Source organism: Rhamphochromis sp. 'chilingali' (assembly GCF_963969265.1).
Source record: "Rhamphochromis sp. 'chilingali' genome assembly, chromosome: 8".
In the NCBI taxonomy this organism is placed as follows: Eukaryota; Metazoa; Chordata; class Actinopteri; order Cichliformes; family Cichlidae; genus Rhamphochromis; species Rhamphochromis sp. 'chilingali'.
In genome coordinates, this window is record NC_137935.1 from 16,090,061 (window position 1) to 16,114,315 (window position 24,255).

The window sequence follows — 24,255 nt, forward strand, 5'->3', positions numbered from 1 at the left end:
AGAAAGTTTTCTCATGTGCTGACAAATGTTTTGCATTTGTTACAGCAGCTGTCTGTGTAAAATCTGAGATGTACTATTAAAATTAAATCCTTTTTATATTAAATGTGTAGTTAAATGTCTTTACAGTGATACTGGAGTTTTGCTGGTTCAGCCAACGATGTAGGGAGTTTGATTATACCTTAGCAAGCTTTTCCCTTTACAACTTAAACTGCAGATATATTTGACACTACTGGCTCATTAAAGGGAGCTCACTTAGTAATCGTTCTCATTGCAGCACAAAATGTTTCATCTCACCTTTGGAAAAACTGAGCACGACACAAGTATTTAAATTTATTTTCAATACATGAGCTGAAGTTTATAAAAGTACAAACACTACAACAGGTGTGACTATTAGTTCAGTCTGATTTCAGCAGCATATAAAATCCTGGTTTGTATCATGCCTGTGCAGAGTCTGCATCACTGCACAGATATCTGCTGGATACTCAGTAAAGAGCTGAACTGAGTAAAATAAAGTAACAACTTTTAAAAGTTGACTGTAAATCAGGGCAGCATTTTAGGGGCTCTTTGTTTTTCTTTTTTTTCTTTTTTTAAGGTAAGCTCTGTCCTGGGAACGATGTATTGGTCCTGGTGGAATTACTGTAAAGCTATTAAGCGAGGCGAGCTGAAGGCATGATGGCTAAAGGCACAGTCAGGGAGGCGCTCGGCATCACTGCAACATGATCTGTGGTGGCTTTAACTCAGGTCCAATGAGTGTCTGCTTCCACTCACCAGGCTCTAAATTTCACATACTGCACCAGTCACTGTAAATCGCTCCATGTGAGGGCTTCTACGTGTAGCCTGCTGCACTTGTGTCCCATGTATAGAAACTGCAGAAAAGCTACTGAAATGTCCCATAGCAAGACTGGACAGAGAATGACCGAACGGTTCAAGATGGATTAGTGTTTGATGTTCTGAACATTATTTAGAGTAACATGCGTCCAAAGAAGAGCAAAATCAATAACACAATAATAGAGGAAAAAGGATATAAAGCTACACAAAGTGCACCTACAGAAGGTTACAGGAAGCTTTTGAAATGTTTGTGCAGAACAATCACATTAGAGAAAACATACATGTAACCTTTTGAGTGTGACTAAAGGTATACTTGTGGTTAAGGCATTTCTAATGAATCTTAATGTTTTTTGTTCAGTCTTTGCATCTATTGGCTGACTTTTTGTTATTGTTTAGAAGGACCTCAAGTTTTCCTATTCATGAAAAAGGTCACTGTCCCAAACCCTCGCTGTGCAGACGTCAGCAAAATCTAATTCACCATTGTGGCTCTCGTTTTGTTAAACAAAACGGGAACGTAAAATCGCGAGTAGCAGCTGTTTACAAACTGTTTTAGGGTGGATTCTTTCCGTCTCTACACTAACAGGGAAGTGAGACTTAAAAAAAAATCTAAACACATTTAAAGGTTTTCTGAACCTGCTTGGCCGTTCTTATCGAGACGTCAGAGTTTTAAATAAGGCAGCCAGGTGCTCAAACACCCTAACACCCACCGCAGAGAGCTGTGAACTCCATCTATCTACAGCCACCCCCGCCGCGGTATATGCCCTCCCCACTGTGTCCCACACGCAGGTGATGAGTTCGCTGCTCAGGCTGTGGACCAAGTGGCTGAGCCGAGACATGAGGGAGAAGCCGAGTGACGCCCCTCCGACCGGGTTCACCCACAGCACCGCCAGCAGCAGCAGCAGCCCCAGCAGCACCACCGACGTAGTAGGTTGTAGCTCACCCCACACGTCCTGAACCCCTCTGCTGGAGCGACCCCCTCCAGCTTCACTCCCAGCACCGCCACATCTGGCACAGCAGCGCACCTTAGGAACAGGTGCCTCCTCCAAGCTCCCAATGGTCACGACAGGCCAGTGCTGCTGGAGGTACTCTGCTGCCCGCGGAGTGACGGACAGGGTCATCACAGAGGGCAGAGGGGTTTTAATGAACTCCTCCACCCGCTCTCTGAACAAATGCACCTTCTCCAAGAAGACCAGGGGCGAGTCTTCATCCTCTACTGACGAACCCAAGGACACCAGATCCAGCTGTTCTTCCTGCAGGAAACAGGACTGTTATTGGTTCAGGTTCATGCCACAGGAGCAAAAACAGAAAATAATATGATTGGAAAAAAACTGACTAAAAATAACAAACCTTTTCTGCTTCTGCTTTCCAGATTTATTTTAGATTAAATAATTCTGTCTGATGACTGGTTTTATAGTTCTGGTGTATGTACACACCTGTAGCTCCTTTACTTGGTGGATGAGAGGGTCATACGCGCGCGACACCTCAGCTCCAGCTTTATCTAGAGCGTCCAGGCAGGCTTGCCTCTTCCCGGCCAGCACCACCTCCAGTGTTTGAAAAAACTGGTTGACTTCCTGTCGGTCCTGCCTCACCACACCCTCACAGCAGGCCTTCTCCTGCTCCAGCTGTTCCCCCAGCTCACACACCTGGCAGAGGAGAGAAGATTCATTTACATGTAAACTAAACTTTAATAACTGGGGAACTTTTGAGTGTTGCAAAATTGAGAGTCATCTCCACCTGTGCCCATCTCTCCTCAGAGAGCCTTTTCAGAAGCTGTGACGGCGTCAGTTTTTCTCGGATAAAAGCTGCCTGCAGGTCGTCTACGGGATGGCCGTGGTGCTGCCCCACCGTCAGGCACAGCCCGCAGATTAGCTGCCGGTCCTGGATACAGTACATATTCAGAGGCTGCCTGTGGTGCTCCGGACAGGAAGGTGGTCGCGGCTCACTGTCCATCTGATACTGAGGACGGCACACAGGCAAAACAGATGTGAGACCAATGAAGACAAACAGAGAGAAAAGCTCTGACTGCATGTTACACTTCATCTCAGTCACTCTTTCCTACTTTCTCGACAATAGCCCGCAGAGACACGTTGGTGGGCAGAGCATCTACACCCGCAGGGGGCAGCTCCACCACACTGCGACAGTTGGGGCATTTTAGCGGCAGGCGGAGCGGACGCCAGATGGAGTAGTTAGTCGACACCTGGAGGAGGTTGTCCAGGCAGGTCTTGCAGAAAGTGTGTGAACAGGGCAGGACTCGTGGGTCGGAGAACAGAGAGTAGCACACTGAGCACGTCAGGTCCTCCTCTAGGTTGTCCATGATGGAGACTGGCGCTCAGGTGGAGGGGTGAGGGTTTGGGGAGAGGAAATCTGGCAGGATATAAAAACAGTTGTTGCACATGTTTAGAGAAATAAATGAAGTGTTAGTGAATATGGGGCTTAATTTAGACTTAAACTGAAATCTATTGTGAGGATCGAGTTATTAACCTACAAGGCTGGTGTGAAAAACCGAATAACTGGTTGGGCCTCCTTTACCAGCAAGAACTGGTGTGTCAGGTGTGGAGGAATTTCTGCCCACTTTTCTTTGCAGAATTATTGTAATTCAGCAACATTGGAGGGATTTTGAGAATGAATCGTTTGAAAATCGGAATCAGCTCAGGACTTTGACTAGGCCACTTCAAAGTCCTTATTTTTGCCTTTCTTTAGCCATTCAGAGGTGAAATTGCTGGTGTGATTTGGATCATTGTCCTGCTGCAGAACCCAAGTGCACTTCAGAGCTTGAGGTCACGAACAGATGTTGTTAATGTTGTTCTGGGTTCTTTTGTGACCTCTTGGATGAGTCGTTGATGAGGTCTCGGAGTAATTTTGGTAGGCCAGTCACTCCTGGGAAGCTTCACCGCTGTTCCGGGTTGTGGATAATGGCTCTCATTGTGGTTTGCTGGAGTCCCAAAGCCCTAGAAATGGCTTTGTAACCTTTGACTCTAGACTGATATATGTCAGTGACTTTGTATCCCAGGTGTTTCTTTAGCTCTTGGCATGTGTTGCTTTTTGAGATCTTTTAGTCTGCTTCACTTCGTCATTCATGTTCAATTTTACGGGATTTCTTGATTCAACAAGTCTGCCTGTAATCAGGCCTGAGTGTGTTTAGTGAAACTGAATATAGCTTTCCAAACTATGTGGTTAATCACAGTTAATCCATGATTTAACAAGAGGGGCAATTCGGTTTTCACACAGGACCAGGCAGGTTTGGATAACCTTTCCTCTCTTAATCAATGAAATCATTATTTAAAAACTGCATTTTGCATTTACCTTTGTTATATTTGTCTAATATTAAAATGTGAAAATGTGTTTGATGATCTGAAAAATGCAAGTGTGACAAATATGCTCATCTCTAATCCTGTGCCTCGTAATGAAAATCTGAGGATATTCAGCTCTGCCACCTCCAAATGCTGTCTTTTTAATCACTGCCACTGTCTCCAAACCATCACAGCAGGTCTCACTACCATCTCATAAACTTTTCCTTTCATTCTCATTGCTATATCATCGTAACATCAACCAAACGCTCATCTCCACCTCTTTTGTACAGTCTGTTACTTTAGATGGTTGATTCCAGGTATGTAAACTCATCCACCTTCACTGTTACACCTGTCTAGCTCTCATTCATACGCATGTTATATCTTGCGTTCTTCTTCTATCCAGAGAACACCTCCACCGAGGTTGTCTTACCTGCTCCATGCTCCCACTACAGATCACAATGTTGTCTGCAAACATCACAATCCACAGAGATCTGTCAGCCTGACCATCACCACTGCAAACAAGAAGGGGCTCAGAGCAGATCCTGGACATAATCCCACCTCCACTTTGAAGCCATCTGCCACTCCTACCACACACCTCACATACTTCTATGCCACTCCTGACCCCCTGATACAGTCCCACAGTTCTTCTCTTAGCGCCCATATTGATCCTTAGTTAGGCTATCATATTAAAAAGGCATTATTACCTCGCCTGATAGCTCAGCACTGATACTAACAGTCTCCCCTGCTAGCATTTCATAAGAATACCTATGAAAACACTCTGGTTAGGGACAATTCCTTTATTGGTGGGTCTAAAGGCAACCAGCCAAAACCTTTACCTGAAGATCTAGCTCAGAATGCATTTTCAGATCACTGAGAAGGGTTTGCCACACTGCTGCAGTGTCACTGGAGATGACACAGGTTAATAAAACAGTCCTAACTACAGTCTTAGTGTTAAATAATTTATTGACATTAAAAAAAAAAAAAAAGTTGAACATTGTGTTAGAGTGCCTCAGATTACCTGATAAAGTAATCTGGGTGTATACTTATCCTATAAACACGTTCAAATCTAACCAATGTGAGAAAGAGCTGATCATTCACTGAAAAACATGAGAACAGCCAAAAAAGGGCTCAGCTCTTATTACCGGATCGGTTATATTGTAGTGTTCGTGTGCTCTCTCCTCCTGTTACAGCCAGGACCGCAGCGACAATAGGAGGCCCTCTGCCAGCACCCACCCAGTCCAACACACACACACAGCGAGAGAGAGAGAGTTTGTTGTGAGGACACGCTGTTCATCTGTCCCCTACATAACCTGATCCATACACGGAGTCTGACTGGGGCCAATTTGGCGCCCAGATTCAAACAGGTGACCGATGTCCAGCTGCCCGCGGCGAATCGGCATCAAGCCAAACGTGGTCTCCTCCATGTATGGAAGTGTACATCCAAAAGCATTACTTTAAAACCCATCTACACCGAGGTGTAAAGTAGCGGCAGAGACTGCTACAGTTCAGTTTTCACTCATGCGTCATATTTTACATTCTTAATGTGTGTGGAAAAAGTAGTAACACGTTAAAAACAGTGTACATTATTAAAATGTGCTCTTTACCCGAATGTTTTCAACTTTTTAACTGTGCTAGCCACACAGCAGTTGCGGTCACTACTTTAATAGCAGTTTTCCTCATCTGCTGATTCTAGTTTTGACGTAAAAAGAAGAAACCCCACCAACTTTAACAACTTAAGCACCACTTTTCGTGTAGAAATCTCCTGTTCAAAAGAAACAAAACAAAAACAAGACCAAACTCACCGTCAGCTGGGAGAAAGCGTCTGTCCAACAACAGAGCTTTCACTTCCTGTCAGCTCCTACGCGTGTTGCGTTCACGTGCACTCCCGCAAATCCTGTTAGCGATGAAAGAAAGAAAACGGGAAAAGGCGCTAGACTTCTAGAGCGCATGCTCGTATAGTAAAGACTGCGAGTAAAAAACCCCAAATAAATAACTATAAGCGGTAGCTATTTTTTTCGCAATTATGCATTTTTTAAAACCCCTTTTCACGGTCATCCATTTTTCCGAAAGCACCCAGAGGCGCCGCTATTTCCGTACCACGCACGAGCAGAAGATGCCTCTCTGGCCAATCAGGACTCGATTTTCCCCTAATTTGAAAAATTGTAACCGTTAGGAGAAGCGAAGACATTATCAGGGACACACAACAGATCACACACACACACACACGCAGTCTCTCGATTTGGGTTTCACTATTTATTTTCTCGAAGACAACCTATCCTGTAGCCTATCTCCCCCGAAAAATGAGTTTGCTTTTGGGGGGGAAGCCACCTCATTCATTTATTTATTTTTTCTTTCCCAGTCGTAATTTTAAATTTGAAACCACGTTTGCTAACAAGGAATGCTGCAAAAAAAAAATACCCCTATGTTCAAACAGAAGGCTTATTTATGAGCACAATGTGTAATCATTACTACAGTGTTTGAAGTTAACACAAAAAAAAAAAAATTAAAGGGGTAGTACACCTAGCTGGCAGAAAGAGGAAAGGGGAGTAATGGGGCTAAAGGACTCAGGTACTAAAGTTACAGCAAACTTGTTCATGGGTTTATATATTATTCAGGAAAACCCACATACTCCAGTCTGATGTGTGGGACACCCTCTGACCTTGAGAAAAAAAAAAAGTGGGGGAGGTTAAACCACCTGAAATAAACTCAATTTCTCACTAAAAAGTATCCTTGGATTACTCTTGAAAGACAACAGATTGTGGTTGAGTGAGTGATGCATATTGAGATTTTGCTGGCAGGTCAAAACCTATAAAAACCCGCCAGCACACCTTCAGAAAGACGTCAGGCCTCACTTTGCAATACATGTGCAAAAACCATATAGATTATTTAGCAAATCAGACACTAGTGAGGGAAAAGGGGAAGGAGAAACATGTAACATTTAAGCACAGTTTTACTTAAAATGAAAATTACACTGTATCCACAGCCTAAGGAAACTAAAATACCCTAAAAAAATAACTGTGCTATAGTTTAGTACATGCAAAGGTTATGATTCACAATCCTACGTGAAATGGCCATTGTCCTCTTCTCCCTTGGTGACAATCAAAGCTATGGCAACAGTACTGCAAAGCAGTGATTTTGCTGTTAATTGAAGGGAAAAGGGGTGGGGGAAAATAAAGGAGTTACAAGGAGGAACAGGTCATTTGGTTGATTATAAAGTGAAGGTGTCAACAATTTCACAGCATCAAGCCCATATCTGGTGTGTAGGTTAGGGATGTGGTGTGAGGATGGAGTACGATGGTCATCAATCACCTTTACAGAAGCGATATGAAACTAAAAGCTGGAAAACAAAGTCATAAAAAAGGAAAAGAAAGAAAAAGAAAATACACTGGAGGCAAAAAAAAAAAAAAAAAGCCCAAAAGCCACCAAATGCATCTTAATACAATGCACTGCTGCTCCACACCTGCCAATAACATTGTCCAGTGTCAATTAATACTAACTTAATAAATCAAAAACAAAATCCTGGTGACGACGATGGTTTTCTCATATCCACAGTTCCTTCTTTCAGGGATTTCGCAGATCAGCCTCTCAAAGGCAGAATTTCTTCCTGAAACCTTTGCGAACCTCATTGTTGCAATTTTCTTTTCTCTTCAGATGTTTTTGTATCTTTTTTTGTTGTTGTTGGTTGTTTTTTCATTTTTCCTCATCTCTGCATGCGTTCTCACCCAGTCTCGCACACTCCCAGTTCACGCACGCAGCCAAGCACACACGACTCATCCGTCCACTCTCTCGCAACATGCGAACACGCGCAGCCGGACTCCTGGCCCCGCCCACCAGGGGGAGAGGACTGCGCCCCGCGTGGGGGGGCGTCTCGTTGGAGGAGATGAACCTGGCTCCTCAGCGCTGAGTCCAGACATTCGTACACAATGGGTCCCATTCACACACATGTCTGATAGCGTGGCCGATTGGGGGAGGGGCACATTGAGGCTGGCGCCCTCTCTAGTCGGAGGACCGCAGAATTGTGATGGTTCGTTGTTCATCTCAGTTCATAATCATAGTTATAATCATTTCTGCATTTTGCTGTATTGTAATATTTCAAGATCACTTGATTTTCTTTTTTTTTTTTAATGTCCTTGGTTCTCCCTGGGCAGACATGGAGTTTTTCTTATTTTCGTTTTTCTTGTCATTTGAAGTAGTTTTCCGAGGACGACAGCTCCAATAACACAAGTTATGTCGGCATGTCTCTCAACACATTCGATGTAGATGTTTTGCTTTTTTTTGCAACATGTAGCCACTCATTCTCACTCGCACCCACTCGCCATCTCAAACTTCATTTGGGCTGGTTCCCCTGGAATGCCAAATGAAATCCACATATTTTTCTTTCAGATAAGATGCAGCCATGGATCCCACGAGCCAAGCACAATGGATCAAATTTCTCACACTCGCTCTCTCTCGCCCTTTCTCTCCTAATTTTTTATATGTTGAACAGAGTGCTGCATCGTGAACAAAACTCCAGAATACCCCAGATGCCGTCTAGAACTGGAATCCCTCGGCTGGCACGTTGGCTGAGTTGAAGCCGTAAGTTCCGCCCTGGATGGCCTCCGGGACCAGGTTGGTGTCTTCATCGATCTGAAAGACAGACGAGTAAAAGGAGCATTAACACTGCGCGGACAGTCAGCAGACGAGGCGTTAGGGTCAAGACGATAGCCAGCCGCTGTTCCTGAGCCAGGGACCATCAGCAGCTTTCTAAAGAAAGTGGGTCTACGTAGCTCTACCTATTGAAGTTAACTTTGTGAATTCTGGTATGTGATTCTGGGTTTCTGGAAGTGGGCTGTCTTGCCAACTTGCTCCTCAGGGATATTAAAGTTTATCTACATCCTAAATAGAAGAACTGTCAATACAAACAATCACTTTGGCACTTCTCCTTTGATTAACCACCTTGCTTTGTGGTATGACAGCACCATGGTAACGACCTAAAGCTGACAGTGATTCAGACCGCTGACCCGAATCAAATTAGCAGTTTGGACAGCCACACTGGGCAGGATCCATTTTCAGACTTACACTATGATTTGTGGCTCAAAGTACAGTGGAAAGGGCGAAACTGGAGCCCCATTTGTGACAACTCAGAGCTAACCTGTTCATCTTCATTTGATCAGTGTGAAGACTTTTTTTTAAATCACTTGAAAGCCTAAACAAAAAAAAAAAAACTGCAGATATCCTAAGTAACTTACATCATCAGATGAGAAGAACTGATCAATAATTTCGTATGCCAATTTGTAGATATCTTCATTTTCATGATTCTGCAGTTGCTCCACCTTTTCCAGACCTGTGAAACAAAAAACAATTACACATTAACACCTGATGTTAACAAGTTAAGACCAACAATTGTGATGGTAAAGGTGACACTGACCTCCGCATTCCTCAATGAGGTTAGCAATAGTTTCTGCCTCATCGTCAGCCATTTTTAGGATATTGCTGAGGCCATCGAGAACAACCTGCACAACCTGAGCGTCCTTCACTGTGAGCAGGTTGCAGAATGGAGGGATCACCTGCTTCTCGATCAGGTGTGCCACCTGAAGACGACACAGAGATGCACTATCAATAACTCACCGCGTTAAAAAAGGAAGAGCATTTTACACATCAATGAAAATGATTAAGCTTAAAGCAGCAAATATTAGGAAGTCATTTCAGTTCTATGTTTACAGAACTTCCATACCACTGACTTCCCATTTCTTGTACACTTTTCATGTGTTTGGGAGAGGCTTACCTGATCTTTCCTCCCGCTTATTGTCAGGTTACTGATGGCCCAGGCTGCTTCTTTCTGAGTGCCAAAGTCACCCTAAAACATACATTCAATGTAAGCAACCCATCCATCACCCAGAAGCTCTCTGAAAGTAATTAAACAGGATCAATTTAAGATGGATACAAACCTTATCGAGCAGGTGAATGATCATGGGAACCAGCTTGGCGTCAATGACGGCCTGCACCTGTTGCTGGTTACCTGCTGTGATGTTGGACAGGAACCACACTGCCTCCTACAGGACAAAAGCATAAACACAAGAGTTAGTGATGATTTTCTCTCATGAGAATGATGTGCTGTGTCACAGAGATTCAGTGTATGTTTGATCACAAAGCAAGTGAGAGCTGGATCAGAACCCAGGGGTCGAAACAGAGTTTTGACCCCCGGCTGAGACACAGTGCAGTGGGCGGGGAGAGGGTGACTTTGAGGCTCTAATCATCGACCAGTCACAAAAAGGAGGCCTCTTTTTTTACGTAACTGGTCTCAGATGCACTCCGATATCAGCAGAGACGCTTGGTCTTCAGCACCCTTTCTCCACCAACCCATGTATCACACACGCACACACACACACTACTACCCCTTATCAAACCCCTAATCTATGCTACTAATTGAAGGTATAAAGTTGTTGGCGTCCTCTTCGGTTCTTCGTCTTTGTGGTTCTGCACCTTTTAAATTCCTGCTCTCAGCTATCTGCCCCATCTATTTCCTTTCACGCAGCACTCACTTGCACAACGTCTCTGTTTTCATCACTTCCAGATGACTGACAAAGTTTGTGTGTTTCTTACAAACAGTCGGAGAACGTTACCTTGTTGATTTTCTCCTTTGGGTGGGTGAGGAGCGCAGGGAAATGGCTGAGGGCGTCACAGTTGAGCACCACCTGGGTCTGTTCGTCTGTGCCGGTCACAATGTTCCCAACAGCCCTCAGGGCAGCGGTCTGCATGTGGAGAGGAAGCGTGTTTGATGATGACACATACAAAGAAGACTTCTTTCGTAATACTCAATATGCTTGTAGCACAAAGAAACTAAGACAAATCTCACTGGAGTTAAACAGTAAGAGCAGTTAAAAAGAAGAATTATCACCACATTTTTGCTTCACTTAGTACAATTATTAATGTTTCCAGTGTTGAGATAACAGAAGTAGTATTTTATGATTTTTACATTTTAGGTACTCTGGCTGGATCGTCCATATTGCTTGGTTGGTCAATATAATCCCACGCAACCCAAGCTGCCATTGGTGGTCTATAAAAAGTAGAGATGGACCGATCCAATATTACGTATCGGTCCGATACTGACGTAAATTACTGGATCGGATATCGGAGGGAAATAAAAAATGTAATCCAATCCATTAAATATCAAAAAAAGCACCTCAAAAAACTTGCGACATGGTGTAACTCAGCTCATAACCGTAGCACGTCGGAGCAGTGTGCTCACGTGATAGAGGGCTGTGTGTATTTGTAGCCTCGCTAGCAATCCGGCATTTCATCTCCAAGGAAGTTATCCCAGAGAGAAGTAAAGCAGGTGTGCAAGTTCATCTCTGAATGTTTGTAAAGCATTCCCGCGTTAAGCTTAACAACCGATATATGGAGCGACTGCCTCTCTCTCCCTCCCTCTCCTGCTGCTACTTCAATCATGAAACTGATCAATGATCAGCTGATCGGCTTTTCTGTCGCGAGTCTGTCTCTCTTGTTTGTTTTTGGCCCACTTTGCACCAGAAAGAGGAAACCAGCGGCTGAACAACAGCAGCACATTTAAGCTTGATAAGCTGTTGTTAGAATGTATTTAATATTACTTTCTACTCGAGGATCCTTTTCTACGTAGCTGACGGCTGGTAACTGAGCAGGGGCGGATCTAGCAAAGTTTAGCCAGGGGGGCCGATAGGGCATGAACAGGGAAAAGGGGGCACAAAGACATACTTTTCTTTCTTATTCTCATTTAAAATGTCTAGCTTTTAATAAATAATTATCTGAATCTTACACCCAAAGTTTTAATGTGATGTAAAATGTATAGAAGTCCATTACTGTATATAATAACTATTAAGTCTAATATACCCTAGTAAGCTATAGTACTTTTTCCTTTGGGGAGGTACCATCTGTGCAGTCTGCAGTTCTGTTGAAGAAAGATGTTGAATCTATTAAATTACTCTTGAAAAATAATTGATTTCTGTGCATTTTTTTTTCCACACTGCATCAAATTAAAGCTTATTACGTCGATTAAGCATCATGAGGTGGAGAGTGGGGGGTGGTTCCCTATTTTTTTTTTTCTTTCTTGCTATTAGTTAGGTTGCTTAATATTTCTGCTAAGTACTCTTTAAAATACCAGAATAGGGAGGATGGTGCAGGTTTAAGTTTATTAGATTGATCAGTGTTGCTGAACTATGAAATATTTTGGGTGCAGTGTATTTTTTTACATACAGGTATAACAGAATAGCTTTAGTGTTTGTTTTTTTTACTTGAGTATGAACTTATACAAAAAGCAGCAGGATATAAAAAAAACAAAACAAAACAGTTTTATTGATTAAAAAAAACACTATATCGGATTCATATCGGTATCGGCAGATATCCAAATTTATGATATCGGTATCGGACATAAAACAGTGGCATCGTGCCATCTCTAATAACAAGCTATGCGTTTTGAAACCAACCCGAACCTAGATACTGCCAAATACTTTTAAAAGTGCAGGCTGTTTATGCTGTCTCAGAGTAACTGATAACATGTCAAAGATGTTTTGGGTTGTTGACAAGCAACAAAGCACATAGCTTTAATGCAGCATGCTAACCTATGTGGGTTAGTTTCTGCTAACTTCTTATTTAATGCTCAGAACTGACATCTTTTAGTGCGTTTGGTCAGCATCACTGTTTCAATGTCTCAGCGACACACAGACCAAGCAGGACTTAAAGCCTCCTCTCTCATGTAAACGAGAAATCACAACAGCAATAGTCTAACAGTTTGTTCTGGACATGAAGTCCAAAGTCTGTTCTTCTAGGATTACCAGTTAATGCAGGTCTATTTTCAGATGGATGAGTACTGGTTGGATCCCAATCTGTCATCATTTTAGATAACTTGGTAAGAGTGATTTAATGTATCACAAATCTTGTTTTTTAATCTTTGTTCATAAGTTATAACAACACTTAGAGTGGTTGTGTCAGGAAAAGCATCCGATGTAAAACTTGAGTGAATAAGGGAGCACTCGAAAGGAGCTTTAGAGGGAACACAGACAACTGAGTCGGATTTATTTAATGTAAACGTGATGTGAAAGTTTACTTCTCTGTGCAACTGTTTAATAACTTGAAGAGCGGGTAAAATTTCAGTCAACCAAGATATTTTTTGGTTGAATGCAGCGCTAATCTTCACATGATGTTGGTTAATTCTTCTGCATCAATGGGGTTTTTAAAAACAATACCCAATTTAGGTTTAATTAGACATAAAAACACCCCCATGCCCTTTTCCCATACCTGAACTTTAACCTCCTGGTGACTGAGCAGAGGTACCAGATGTGGGACAATGCCGGAGTCAATAACCATTTGGATCTGCTCGTTCCCAGCATCTGTCAGGTAGGACAGAGCCCACACTGTGTCTACCAAGATCTGGAGGTAGCAAAGAAAGAAAAGATTCAAATGAATACATTTTGCTTTCTGTGTAAACTTGATTCGACAGGGATAATTTAGCTGGAACTGGGAAGCCAGTGTGCATCGTGGTTACGTAGGACAGTTCTGGGTACTTACACTGACGTCAGTGTGGTGGATCAGAACGCAGAGAGCTGGCAATATCTGAGAAAGAAAATAAACTGTTACAAGGTGGATAAAATGAGAGTGAAAACACAAGTAAAGTTCCTGGCATGATTCAAGTTTGATCATAGCTGCAGCGTTGACGTAATTAACCACTATAATTTCTGACAACTCTTCTCTGAATCACCTGATTAAAACACATAACTAAAACAAAGCTGCTGTCCTTTGACTGGCCTCACCTAACCACAGGTTCACTGAATTCTGCACTGTGTGCCTTGCATCTAACACTTGAACAGGACATGAAGTCTCACAGATGCGGACTTAAATCAGTTTATCTGCCACAATCCATTGCTGACATACTGTCCCAGCGTCCAACTTGATACTCCCTGATACATTTAGATGGATCAGACAGTTCAAATGTCTATACCTGGGGTGGGGAACTCCAGGGCTGCAAGTTTTAGATGTGTCCTTGATCCAACACAGCTGATTGTAATGGCTAAATTACCCCCTAAACATGTCTTGAGGTTCCCCAGAGGCCTGGTAATGAACTAATCATTTGGTTCAGGTGTGTTGACCCAGCGTGATATCTAAAACCTGCAGGACACCGGCCCTTGAGGCCTGGAGTTCCCCCAACCTGGTCTATATAAATGCTGGCTTCCCTTACACCTTAATATTTTCAACCCATTTTTCAGGACTTGTAACTGCACATACTGCAAACTGTATATAAAGGATGGACATAACCACTGTGACATCACCTGTATGTTATTGAAGTCTCGAGCTGCCTGCTATTTATCGCCCCCTTTTTGTCTCCAGTTTATGACCCATAACTTACTAAATGGTCATCATGTTTTTCTTCAACAAGACTTCAAACTATTGAAGGTGTTTTTAAACCCACAAGCAAAGCATTAACTGTGGTAACATCAAGGACATAGGTGAGGTTGCTTTTCTACATAAAGGTACAGCCAGCAAATAGAAACACAAATAAGTTAAGACGTCCATAAATGAAGCGGTCGATGGTTCAAGTTTATTTTGCACCGTCTCAATGTTAAAATTCAAAGACCCTCAAATGTTTTTTGCTCTTGGTATAAATGAGGGAATAAAAACGCAAAACCAAATGATGACAGTGCATTCCTACACCCCTAAGCACATGCACTCTCTCCACATACCTCCTGGATTGTCTCCATGGGTGGTGGAGGATCCTTGTGACGGCAAAGGTTGACCATGACCCAAGTGACATTGCGGAGGAAGGTTATGGGGATGGAGGGACTGATGAAGGAGAGCAAGGGCTTCACCACACCCAAGCTGATCACATAATCTCTGCACTGAGGGCCATCACCTGGAAAGAACACACAGATTTTAGGACCGAATGAGGATTAATTTCTAACGCAGTCCCGTTCATTCTGTTCATTGCAGCTCACCTATGATGTTTCCCAGAGCCCAGACGGCCTGTTCACACACATTCTGGTGAGGAGAGTGAAGCAGCCTCAAGAAGAGCGGCACAGCGTCTAAACAAAGGAAAACAGATTATAAAAAAAATAAACAAATCACTGACTAAACAAAGAAATTTGTAAGATCTTAACTAAGAAAGCACTTTTAAACCTGATTAAGATGACTAAATGTTGCTGTTAAGACTGCATAATGCATCAATGATTGGGACTGTATGTACTGTAATGATAAGCACTGCCGTTTAATGTGATCAACCACAAACAGGTCATGACACCAAGAAACAAAGAACGTGGTTAAGAAGGCGGCTTTGATAAGGCCCGGGTCACACAGGCCATGAAACCAGTCAGGGGCTACACATTTTTCCTAGCGACTAATGGTTGTTAGGGCACCTCCAACCGATCTCAGGCCTAAGGAAAACAGCACAATTCCACTTTTACAAGTAGAATTAAACCAATATCACAAAGTAAATCTTTACAAATGCGGAATTACCCATTACAATCTGTGTTTTCCAAATTACTGAGGTCGCTAGTACTTATACTAGTATTTTATATTACAGAAATTTGCACAAGTCTTCACCTCGTCAAAAGTCTTTAACTGCAATAAAAATCTTGATTTCTCAAAAGTTAATTTTACCACCTTATTATCTCCCAGGCTAAATTTAGATTAAGAAAGACACATTACAGAGTAAAGCAAGATAAAGCTAAGAAAGAGAAGTGAAACTTACTAGACTGGACCACAGCTTGAGTCTGCTCTGAGGTCCCAGAGGCTATGTTGGTTAGAGCCCAGGCGGCCTCAAACTGGAGAGAGGGGCTGTGGAAAGGTGCAGAAGAGGCAATTATAGGAGTGAGCATAATTGTGTCAGTGTGTTTAACAGTAAGAGTACTAATGAACAGAAAGAATACTAATGAGCCGATTATGTTCCACCATTCCTGGAAAGTGAAAACTAAAATGTATTTGCACATCTGTGACGTTGTTTGGATGTAGGGTGCGCTAAAACACAAACTCAACGCTACATGCAGGCAAACAAGAGCTACAGCTGGCTTACTTGTCATCTCTGTCCAGGCAATGCACCAGGATAGGAAGGATCCCAGACTTAATCAGGTCATCTATGGGAGGATTACGGTCACTGGACAACAATTTTCTACAAAAACAAAGAGAAAACAAAAGACAATTACTCTCTCTCTCACACAACCACACACACAAAAAAACCCCACACACAAACACCAAGCTGAAGCGACTGAGCACAGAGAGAAACAGCTCAAGAATTTCAAGTATCTTGAGAATGCAAGTCAATCACAATATCAGTGACTCCAAGGAGACGTCACCCCGATTATCACCTAAAATAATCAACGTTATTTTGAAAGCTAACACGTGTACTCTTATCATGCATCTGGGTTGTTGTTGTTTTAAAGACAAAAAGGGGGGGGGGGGGGGGGGAGGTGCCGTTTTAATTTCTTTAATATTTTAAGAACACTGTTAATGCAAGCTGAATTAAACGCTTCACAGCTCTGACGTCTGTAACAGCACGTGGTGCTGTAGATTTGTAGCAAAACCGAAAAGCGGTATTGTGAAACAGAATGTGGCACCGTAACAATTTTATCTCGATATCTTATCTTGTTTTCATATTAGTTGAAAGTCAAAAACAAAACTGAAAACAAAATCGATGCATTTCCCGGCACGTGAATTTGTTTCAGCTACCTTATGCTGCATGACTGGGCTGCAGAGCCATTTACAATGTCCATTAATTAGACAGAGCTGGCTTATTCTTGAATCGCATCTGTCAAGCAAAGCTGGAAGAAAAAAAAAACAAACAAAAACAAACTAAAAATGGCAAATGGCCTGTATTTGTATAGCGCTTTTCTAGTCCCTAAGGACCCCAAAGCGCTTTACACAACCAGTCTAGGGCTGCCACAAACGATTATTTTGATAGTCGACTAGTCACCGATTATTTTTGCGATTAGTCGACTAATCAGATCATCATCCATTAGACTTAAAACTACAGCTTATTGCACCAGCAGCATCTGCTCTTATATAACTATCATTAGCTTACAGCTTTAAATGTTTAAGGTGCTAACTAAAAATAAAGACAAGATGATAGTTTATTAAATTTTAATGAAATTTGCAGATTGTTTCGGTGAAGTTTAATAAACTCCTTGCTATCTAAAATATAACAGGACACTGGAGTATATTCTGGAGCATCTCACACTTCTGATAATCAGCTGTCTGCTTGACGTTTATTCAGCTGTGTAAAAACTATAACTTTAATCTCAGACAAACTGATTTACTCAGGAACAAATAAAATACTAAAAAAAAAAAAAGCCAAACAATAACATTTTAAGTTATCTAAGTGACTCATATATATTTAACCTGAGTAGCGAAAGAAGGCGGTGGGTTTGAAAACGATTTGCGGGGAGTCCGGTGTTCTCACGGCGCTAGTGAGCCTAGCCCCCGGCTCGCTAACGAGCTAGTGGGTAACAGATGTCTCCGAAAACGTCGGAGCGCTTTTGAAAATATGTGGTGTCCTGATAAACTGAGCCGATATTTGAGGTTTACACAGCTACATTCTCGCCTGAAAATATGTTAAACGTTTATTTTGTGACCCAGAAAGAATAATAAGAGTAACATTAAAACTAACTAGCTGCCGCCATTGTTGGAAACTGCGCTGGGCCGCGCTATGAATTCTGGGACACAGCTGCTTCTTCTTCTTCTTCGGGGTTTAACGGTAGCTGACATCCTTGTACATGCTGCCATCTTCTGTTTCAGTCCGTTATTACACTCTTAAATCCTGCCACTTATTCCTGCGTCTTTTGTGATCGTACAAAGTTTCAAACGACGCGTCGACTATTAAATCAGTCGTCGACGATTTTGATAGTCGACGTAATCGTGACTAGTCGACAAATCGTGGCAGCCCTAAACCAGTCATCCACCCATTCACACACTGGTGATGGCAAGCTACATTGTAGCCACAGCCACTCTGGGGCGCACTGACAGAGGCGAGGCTGCCGAACACTGGCGCCACCGGGCCCTCTGACCAACGGGTGAAGTGTCTTGCCCAAGGACACAACGACCGAGACTGTCCAAGCCGGGGCTCGAACCGGCAACCTTTCGATTACAAGGCAAACTCACAACTCTTGAGCCACGATCACCAAAAAACAACAAACACTTCGCCCCAGAAAACAAAACACTGAAGTTGTATTTTGCAAAGAACCAGCAATTTCAACCAGAAAGACCGCCAAGACAGAGCTCTGTCAGTCGGTGAAGTTCACTTATTGTGAAAACTCCACAAACAGTAGTAGGGGACAGCATTTTTCCCCCTAGATGTTGATGTGCAGTGGTTTCTATTTGCAACATGATGTAAAAGAAAGAATAGTTATCAGGGTCCATCCTGAGGCAGGCCAAGTGTGTGTGTGTGTTTTTACCTGGCGGCCTGAACAGCGCTCAGCTGGACGCCCTGGTTATCACTGGTAGCATTCTAAAAAAAGAAAATACAAATGAATCACGCACAATACAACAATCAACATATTTATTTTATAGCAACAATGTGTGTTTTCCAAAATATTTTTAGTTAGAGGGAGTATATTATAAGACATTAAGCAGACTTTAAAGGACATTTGTTATTTGTAATTAATCATTCAAATAACAGGAAAGGAAATATAGCACTTACTTGTACTATTGCTTCAAGAGAGGTGTTTTGCTGAAGAAGAAGATTTCAGAAAGATTAGGACTCTGTTAAACACGTAAACCCAAAAGTACAAAAACATACAGGTTGTGTAACAGAAAAAGAAAACATTTTAAACCCAATGTGTAAAAAAACAAACAGCACTATTAAAGGCATGTAGTGAGTTATCAGAAGGACAGCGAGCAGACATCTGTTAGCTTCTTGTTTTTATATGTGAAAACTGTTAGACAGGAAAGAGTCTAAAGCACCAGCTGACACAGCGAGAGGAGGCTGGGGGATTGAGAAATGACGTCAGGAGTCTCGCTTGAACCAGTCTGGTGTTACGGTGTAACAGTCAGCAAGCTGGACGTGCAGGCCGTCATTCACCATGACAAAATGCCAATTGGCACCCTCACCCTACATGAAGTTCAGAGTCAAACGTAGGCCCTGAGTGGCTGAACTTATTGGAAGATACCTCTGATTAATTTATGCAGCACGAGTGGAAACCAGAAAAAAAAATCCTAGCATCTCTGAGTGAAGCAGATTTATGATGTTGTATTTACATTCGATGTCTGGGCAGATGATTAAAGAGGCAACTCCAACCTAGAGATATTAAAAATACTTGAGACAAGAATAATGAAAGGAACAGCTGAGGGAAAGAGGATTCAGTCGTAAGGTCCAAACTACTTATTCTGCAGAAGCTAACAAAAAGCATCCTTAAGGAAACAATTAAATAAACCTTAAAACCACTATCACTGGTGTGATGAGTAGTTAAAGCAGACTTTCACAAAGGCCAGTGTAATGTTTTGCAGTGAGTCAGAGCAGCATGTCACTGTTGATCTACTGCTAAGCAGCTCACTCCGAGTTAGCTTTCTCAACACTATGAGGTCGTCAGAGTGATTGCAATTTTGAACTGCTGAGTGGCCATTTTAACCCAGCAATGCCACCAAATCCAGACATGATGGATCCATTTTGTGTGACACCGTTAGCACAAAACATGAAGCGTGAGCCAACACTGCCTATACAACAAGATGGTTACTGAGACAATTGCAGATAGTTTCAAGCTTCTCAGGGTGTAAGGCGGAGTCCCCAATCTCAGTCCACATGGGCTGGTGTCCCTGCAGGTTTTAGATGTGTCCTCGATCCATCACAGCTGACTTAAATGGATAAATTACCTTCTCAACATGTCTTGAAGTTCTCCAGAGGCCTGGCAATGAACTAATCATGTGATTCAGGTGTGTTGACCCAGGGTGAGATCTTAAACCTGCAGGGACACCGGCCCTCGTGGACTGGGGTTGGGGACCCCTGATGTAAGGTTTAAAACTGATGATCCAACTTCTTGCACATCCAGAAAAGCACCTTGTGACATATGTTAAGAAAAATATGTTGTTGAAAATAAAGTACACCTTGAAATGCCCGATGTCTTCTGTGTTTAATCAGATTTCAGGGCTGTCCAATGAGAGAAAAGACCCAAGGCCCACTGATGAGAGCAGCAAAAATTTAAGCGAGAGCAATATTCTTGTTATCAGCTGACCCTTTACATTTAAGGAAGGTGGCTTTGTTGGTCACCTTTGTCTCAGAGCTCCTTTGTTGTGTGGAAGTAACATTATTAAAACACAGCCATAGAGACTGAAGTGGGCTGATGACATTTCTTTAAATCAACCATGAAATGTCCAGATAGGCCCTCTCTGCCTCCTTGTCATCACTCCAGAAAGTGATGAGTATTTTGAACTTAAAAACATTATAGCTAAATACAAACAGCTAGTGTATCACCCAACAAAAACACTGTACCACTTGAAATGGGTCAGTGGAGTTTTTTTTCTCCTCCTCTTACCTCATGTAGTGTATTTTCGTTGTTTTTTTCCTATCAGCCTACCTTCTGACATGTCTGCCCAATGTGATGTTTGTGTAAAGTTGGTCAGAAGGTTCCTTTGTGAGTGCGCATGCGCCATTAGCGTGCTGCCTGCTGTAACCCCTAATTTCCCTCGGGATGAATAAAGTATTCTGATTCTGATTCTGATTACAGAGTAAAAGGATGTAGGTCATTTAATAGGCTCCAATACCATGATATTTTACTTCACTGATTAACTTGACTGTGCATGCATTTACACATTGTTTAAATTGACCCCAACCCCTAACCTGAAGATTAAAAAGCATATAATGTCAGGTCTGAGACACTTGGGGAAAAATGATTTGGGGCAGCTGAAACAGTACTACATATATTTATGTTGCCTTTTCTTACCTAGAATACATTTTAGGAAACAGAATAGGTGTTCACTGCACAGTTAACATAATAAAAATAAAATAAAAATGTGGCATTACTGTTTAGTAAAAAGCAAACTAAATATCTGAAAATAAGGTATGTTGAACACATTCTACCGAGTGAGTATCTTCCTTCGGGAAGAACCCATCAACAAGCAGACAGCTAGACAAACTGCATGTTTTTTCACACTAATGCCACACCGAGCTGACGTAAAGCACGGAGAGCCAATGAGGCAGCATCACATGAACAAGATGTCAGCAGGTTCTAAACCTCTGGAGTGTTTCATCACTGTGATGACCTGCATGTGCAAAAACCCCTTGAACAAACAGTCATGACAACCTTCCTCCCAGACTGTCATTCCCACTGCTTGGACAACACCCCACCTTTTAAAAAACAAACAAACAAACAAACAAACAAAAAAAACGCACAAAAACTAAAAAAGATGTTTACCTGACTTCCCAATGACAGGAGACTTGAGTGGGAAACTAAAAAAAAAACAAAACAAAAAACAAACAAACATACCGATCTGAAATCTCCATCAACATCAGAGTCCTCACAGATGTCCTCATGGGGAACATTTCTCCTCTTCAGAAGATGCTCATCTCTTTTGTTCTGTAGAAATAATACTTCATATAAGCTCAAACAGAATTTCATCATAAATAAATTAGAAATTTAGCATACATGCTATGTCACACAGATTTGCAGATAAAAGAGCAGACCATAACATAATGTACCTTAAAGTTAGTGTTTGAAATTGGTGGAAAATATATTTAAAAAATACAAATGTGATTACCTTTCTGAGTTCCACCACTACTTCAGTCCTCTGTCTTCTCATAGTCTGTGAGGAAAGATGGCACGGGAAGATTATACAGAAGGAGAGCTTTAATAAGCCTATACTGTCTTCTATCAATTCAAATCATACAAACTACAAATGAGTGACTGACCTAATATTACTTAGCTTTAAGACCCTAACAACACAGATAATTCTTCTATTCTTTGACAAAGACAATATTTTATTAATGATCTTCCCTTTAAGGAACAAACACGATGAGGTACACTTAACCAACATTTTATCATCATATGAAAACACTGCAGTTCTGCAAAAGGTAATTAATATTTGTGATGCTGTGTTGTACTGCTTTATGATCAAACCTGCACTACTGTATTAATATTCATGGACTGCATAATTTGTAAGAAATGCACGGTAGTCTTACTCACTGTTTATGGAGAAAAGCTAAAAGAGGAACGTTTTGTTGAATAGTACATTGGTTATAATGTTTATTTTCGGTCCTCTGATGGCCAAGACTTGGGAGAGCAGTTTAAATATTTCTTCATAGTAAAGTAATGACTAAGAGCTGGACGGGTTTTATTTAAAATAAAATCTTCATAAAGAGACATTTTAAAGTAGGATTGTTGAATCTAACGACAGTAGCCGTCCTACGCGGAAGAGAAAATAAGTTGTGGTTGCTGCTCGCGAAATCGTGTGTTCTTCAATAACAAACCTGCACCGTGCTTTTGTAACTGAAGTTTTCAGCAGGTTGTGAAGCGAGAAGCTCGTGTCCGGAGGCCTACCGCGCCACAGACTTGTCAAACAGGATGTATGAGTATATCCTGATTATACATCTTAACTAAGCCCGCCTGAAAACAATATCAGCCGGGTAACATTACTGACACTCTGACCCGACTCCAACTCCCCTGGTAACTTATCGATCCGACGTTAGCTAACGTGTAGCTTTGATCTGCAGCTCATGTAATCATGTTATCTTAGCTATGCGCGCTGTTTTCACGGAACGTGTAACGTTAGCATTAACGAAATACAAGAATGCAAACAAACAGAAAATCAACTCCAAGCTTTGATTAAAACACTCAGGCGACCGGCCAGTAAAGAAGCTAACTGGTTTCCGCCATTGTTTTTGATTATAAAGACGGGGGATGGGTGGAACTGCAGCCAGCAGTACCACCATCAAACCCCAATCACCAAGCTAGCATAGGCTAGCTAACTGCAGTATCAAAATAACGATAAAATGCCGCCATGTTGTCTTAGCAATAAATTATATAGTTCTAAAGAACAGCTCGAAAGCCATGTGTGTGAACTTTTCGACGAGACGGTGACTAACACGCCGAGCTAAATCTATCTGTGGGGTGATAGTCTTCAGTTGAACTAGCATGTACCCCGTGGGCCTGGCTAGCAGCGGGCTAGCAGATGAACTCAGGCTAGCGTTTCTGACGCGTTTTATAGCCAAAGCGGCCCATGGGTTAACGAAACCAGTGAGACCCGACAGGGAGTCGTCCGGCCCCGGCCAAATATTTAAAATAAGCTTTATGTAAAGACCCTGGCCGGGGCTCTGGGTACAAAGTTCCCATCGGTAGAAATTAGAAACGACGTCACAGGGAAGCGGAGCAGCGAAGCTGGAGGCAAACAGAGCGGCGGACGCTGTGGAAAAGAGAGATCCTCGACACCAATCGGCACAACTTTTACCTCCAAATCACGGCCTTTATTCTTGAAATTCTTCAGCCGCTGGTTGTCCAGTTTCTCGTTGTCAGCCATGTTATCGCTTCTGGTTACGTTAAATACAGATGAACTCGTGGATTTAGCTGTGAGCTACCCCTTTTCTGGTTCCCTTTTCTCAGCCTTTCGTTAGCGGACTATTTTTCGCAGCTCAGTCCGCGGTGCATACTGGGAATGCCGGTGGTGGAGGGCAGCCTCGATCTGGCGTAGCGGAAGGGTGGGGAATTCCCCGACACGCTCATTGGTGGAGGGCTCACTACAAGTTACTTAATCATTATATCTAATTTATATTTATATATATGCACCGTCAGAGGTACGAACTGCACACAGTGTTAGCGCCAACTGATAAAAAAAAAATAGTAAGTGAGTAAGTATAATTTTATTTATATAGCACATTTCTAGATAAAAATAAAAAAAATCACAAAGTGCTTCACAAGGTATAAAACAAAAACAGACAAAGGTTAACAAAATGCAATTCTAAAAAGACGTGTTTTTAGTTGTTAAAATAAATGAATAAAAACAAATTTTATTGTCGCAAACGAAATTAAATAAATTGAAATAAACATATAAAAAGGCCCTAAGACGATTATGTTAAAATATGTCACTGACAAATACCCTATTTAAAAATAAACACTAAATAATAATGTATATTGAATAGTAAAACTTAGGTCCGATAAAGAGTCCAAATCCAGCCACTGGAGGGCTTTAAAAATTGTGAAGGAGGGCAAACATTTTTCAC

The 24,255-nt window shown here is 42.0% G+C and overlaps 2 protein-coding genes across 3 annotated transcripts; both read right to left on the minus strand.

Moving 5' to 3' along the window:
* Positions 1 to 138: 138 nt before the first annotated feature.
* Positions 139 to 6,222, minus strand: trim59 (tripartite motif containing 59). 2 transcript variants are annotated; one of them, XM_080888143.1, is made up of 6 exons: positions 5,921 to 6,222; positions 5,261 to 5,337; positions 2,888 to 3,192; positions 2,563 to 2,784; positions 2,262 to 2,471; positions 139 to 2,078 (listed from the first exon to the last, which is right to left on the minus strand). In XM_080888143.1, the coding sequence occupies exons 3-6, from the start codon at positions 3,140 to 3,142 to the stop codon at positions 1,476 to 1,478; spliced, it is 1,290 nt and encodes a 429-aa protein (XP_080744269.1). In that variant the 5' UTR covers positions 3,143 to 3,192; positions 5,261 to 5,337; positions 5,921 to 6,222; the 3' UTR covers positions 139 to 1,475. The 2 variants fall into 2 exon arrangements, with proteins under 2 accessions (XP_080744269.1, XP_080744268.1); XM_080888142.1 differs by lacking the exon at positions 5,261 to 5,337.
* A 134-nt stretch (positions 6,223 to 6,356) lies between these two features.
* Positions 6,357 to 23,697, minus strand: kpna4 (karyopherin alpha 4 (importin alpha 3)). Its single transcript, XM_080888141.1, has 17 exons — positions 23,487 to 23,697; positions 21,801 to 21,845; positions 21,530 to 21,619; positions 18,751 to 18,780; positions 18,506 to 18,558; positions 16,132 to 16,227; positions 15,811 to 15,896; positions 15,059 to 15,145; positions 14,807 to 14,976; positions 13,638 to 13,682; positions 13,368 to 13,499; positions 10,721 to 10,849; positions 10,046 to 10,150; positions 9,883 to 9,954; positions 9,526 to 9,688; positions 9,347 to 9,441; positions 6,357 to 8,744 (listed from the first exon to the last, which is right to left on the minus strand). Exons 1-17 carry the CDS (start codon positions 23,553 to 23,555, stop codon positions 8,649 to 8,651), a joined length of 1,563 nt encoding a protein of 520 aa, XP_080744267.1. The 5' UTR covers positions 23,556 to 23,697; the 3' UTR covers positions 6,357 to 8,648.
* Between the last annotated feature and the right edge of the window lie 558 nt (positions 23,698 to 24,255).